This window comes from Octodon degus, unplaced genomic scaffold (assembly GCF_000260255.1).
Source record: "Octodon degus isolate 3935 unplaced genomic scaffold, OctDeg1.0 scaffold00090, whole genome shotgun sequence".
Taxonomy (NCBI): domain Eukaryota; kingdom Metazoa; phylum Chordata; class Mammalia; order Rodentia; family Octodontidae; genus Octodon; species Octodon degus.
In genome coordinates, this window is record NW_004524666.1 from 8,764,207 (window position 1) to 8,767,472 (window position 3,266).

The 3,266-nt window shown below is 42.0% G+C and overlaps 1 protein-coding gene across 1 annotated transcript in view; it reads right to left on the reverse strand.

Moving 5' to 3' along the window:
* Positions 1 to 208: 208 nt before the first annotated feature.
* Zbtb24 (zinc finger and BTB domain containing 24) overlaps positions 209 to 3,266 on the reverse strand; it is a 17,551-nt gene continuing 14,493 nt past the window's right edge. Inside the window, exons 6-7 of the mRNA XM_004637488.2 lie at positions 3,023 to 3,104; positions 209 to 1,922 (exon numbers count right to left, since the gene is read on the reverse strand). Coding sequence (XP_004637545.1) covers positions 1,202 to 1,922; positions 3,023 to 3,104 — 803 coding nt within the window. The 3' untranslated portion in view covers positions 209 to 1,201. The remainder of the gene's footprint in view (positions 1,923 to 3,022; positions 3,105 to 3,266) is intronic.

Below are 3,266 nucleotides of genomic sequence, written 5' to 3' on the forward strand. Positions count from 1 at the left end.
GCATAGCTCAGTGGCATAAGTGCTTGCCTGGCAAGTGTAAGGTCCTGAGTTCAATTCCCTGTATTGCAAGAAAAAAAGGATACTTTTAAAAATGATGCATCCTGGCCGGTGAGATGGCTCAGTAGAATAAGCGCTTGCCTGGCAAGCGCAAGGACCTGAGTTCAATCCCCGGTTCTGCAAAAAAAGAAAAAGTTTTGTGCAAAAGGGCCTGAGTTTGATCCCTGATTCTGCCAAAAATAAATAAATGAATAAATAAAAATGATGCATCCACTTTGTGGAATTTGACAGTCTAACATAAAAAGAATGCAAGTCTCCACATCCCCAAAGTTATTAGACTCAAGACACAGATTAGTATATTCAGAGATCAATTAGAATTCAGTATATTCAACACTTTACAGTGAATGCAATTTTATATCCGAAGATAATTAAGCTTTTAACTTTATCATGAAATTCAAATATCATTTCTGACAAAATTCAGTTTATCTGGGATGAATGTTTTGATCCAATTTCATACTTTAATACTTAAAAAATTTCATAGCCTGCTATTAAAATAGATGTCAGGTTTTACACAAAACATGAATTCATAATTTTTAAAGCATATTTCTGCCTTTCCTGTTACAATTTTTGAGTTCTGAATACATTTTATGAGTTTGAATCTGCTTTGAAAGACACTATGGTGCCACACAAAGATTAAATGTCAAGTTACTCTGCCCTAGGGGACTGTAAGTTATTAAAAGGATAGATTCTCTAAACTCAGCTGATTTCTGCAGTGGCAATTCTATGGCCTTAGAGGAAGAGAAGGGGAACCAACCACTTTACCCAATGCAACCTATACAGCTTCCTCTGTCCTAAATAGTAAAAAATGGACGTAGGTCGATAAAATCACACTTACATGAACATTAAATGCTTATAGAAAAGCCTGGATCAATGACCCTTAAGAAAAACTAGCCAGTTCTTAAGAGACCTAGCAGATGAGAATGAAAAGCATTCATCAATACTGAAGTGCTGAATACACATCTGCACTACATCTCAGACCCGCACACCCCTGCCCCTTGCTGTGTGGATACAGGGAGGTACAGCTATCTTCTGGCAGCACTTTTTGGCAGAGCTGTGTAACCAGGTATCTCAGACATGGCACGCTGATCACCTGGCTAGAGCTGGCTTATGGGCTGGGCCCAGGAGCAGTCACCAGGTGTGCAGGTCAGCTCTGCTCCTGGCTAAGTGGTGAGGGTTGGGCCACATGGTGAGTGGGGGATGGCAGCTCGGGCTCCTGTGTCAGCTCCAGGTGCTGAGCAGGGTCTGAAGCACTTGCTAAGTGGAGCCCCCCTGTCTGCTCCTGATGGGCATGAAGACGTTCCAGGGTCTCCTTGGACAGTGTGATGACATGTACTGGCTCTGTCTGGGAGGGCTCCATTTGGCTTTCAATCATATTGAGGCTCTGAATGTGCTCAGTCTGCTCCTGCTGAGCTGAAAGAATTAGACTTTGCAGTTGCTCTGGCTGCTGTGTGAGCAGAGTGAGGTCAGCAGCCTGGTCTGTGCTTATGTTCTGGGAGCTTTCCGTGGCCACAATGCTGATACCCTGGCTAGGACCCGGCATGAAGTTGATGTTGTGTACGGAGTCAGTCACAAGAAGCTGAATCTCCTGCTCTCCCGAGGTAGAGAGCTGGTAGGGCTGTAGCTGAAGAATATTCCTGACCTCTTCGGTGTGGCTACTGCTGGAAACGCTGCTGGCTTCAGGTGTGTGCTTCTCTTTGCTGTGGATTTTCAGGTGAGCCTTCAAGTTGTCTAAGCGAGCAAATTGCAAGTTACACTCAGAGCAAGAGAAAGGCTTCTTGCCTGTATGGAGAATGCAGTGCCTCCTCTTGGCACTGGAGTCAGAAAAGGACTTGCCACAAATGCTGCAGGAGTATGGCTTTTCTCCGCTACAAGAAAATATATGTTGTATTTTAAACACAGAAGCCAGACCTGCTGGAGCTTACCTGTAGTCCTGGAACTCTGGGAAGCTGAGGCTGGAGGATCAAAAATTTCAGCATTCTGAACAACCTGGCAATGTGGCAAGACCCTATCTATCTCAGCATAAGACAAAAAAGAAGGCTGGGAATGCAGCTTACTGCAAAAGCCCTGCGTTCAATCCCCAGTACTGCAAAAACAAACAGAAACCAGAAATACCTATTTATAACTTCCTGTTTATCTGGGGAGAAGCAATCAAGAATAGAGTAAGTACTAATACCAACTGGACTGTGAGTCAGTTACAGGTCCTCCTGCTAACTTACAGATTTACAGTGAGTCACACTTCCATGTAGAAACGCTTCCGTTTCTACTCTTAAAAAGTAAAATATAAAAAGGGTAGGAGTGGTGTTTGAAGAAGGATGGCAGTTGGGGTTTGGCTAGATGTGATAAAATTTTATGATTCTATGGAATATATTTTACATAAGTAAATATTTACACACTATATATACTTTTTAGCTTTTAGTTCTTACAGCCAATTTTCAGACTCAAGTGGACAAATATATATGATTAATATACATATTACAAAATTGTGAAGTTGTAGAAATACACCTAAATCCAAGCTGAGAGTAATTTTAGTGGACAAAATATTCATTCAGAAATATTAAATTTAATGCCTTTTATTGGGTTTGCTGTATAGTTCAGGTTGGCCTTGAATTTGACATGTACCTCAGCCTAGCCTGAAACTAGTGACCCTCCTGCCACAGCCTCCCAACTGCTGGAATTAATGGCATCTGCCACCTTAATGGCTATTTTTGATTGATGATTTAAGCTTAGGGCCAGTCTCCAACACAAAATGAAAATTCAGTAAATGAAATCAACAACATACTTTTTTACTGGCCAGGATCAGTTCTGTTAATTTTGGGTAAAGAATTTTATTACGGATAAATAAACACAGAAAATTATACTAGAGTAACAATTTAGGTAAAAAGAATATGTAGGTTAACAGGTCACCCCATGGGGCACCCAGAGTTAAAGGCAGCCTCCACAACACTGAAATGTCTGCAAAACGTACCGATGAATTCTGATGTGAGTCTGAAGAGAACTCTTTGCTGTGAAAGATTTGCCACAAATTTCACAAGTAAATGGCTTTTCCCCTAAAAACAAAAACAAGGGGCTGGTGAGATGGCTCAGTGGTCTAAAGCACCTATTTAGAACAAGCTTAGCAAAGCACATGGACTGCAGTTCAATCCCCCAGCACCACATGCCAGCCAGCCTTGCCCCCTGGTGGCTGAGCTGGCCACACACACACACACACA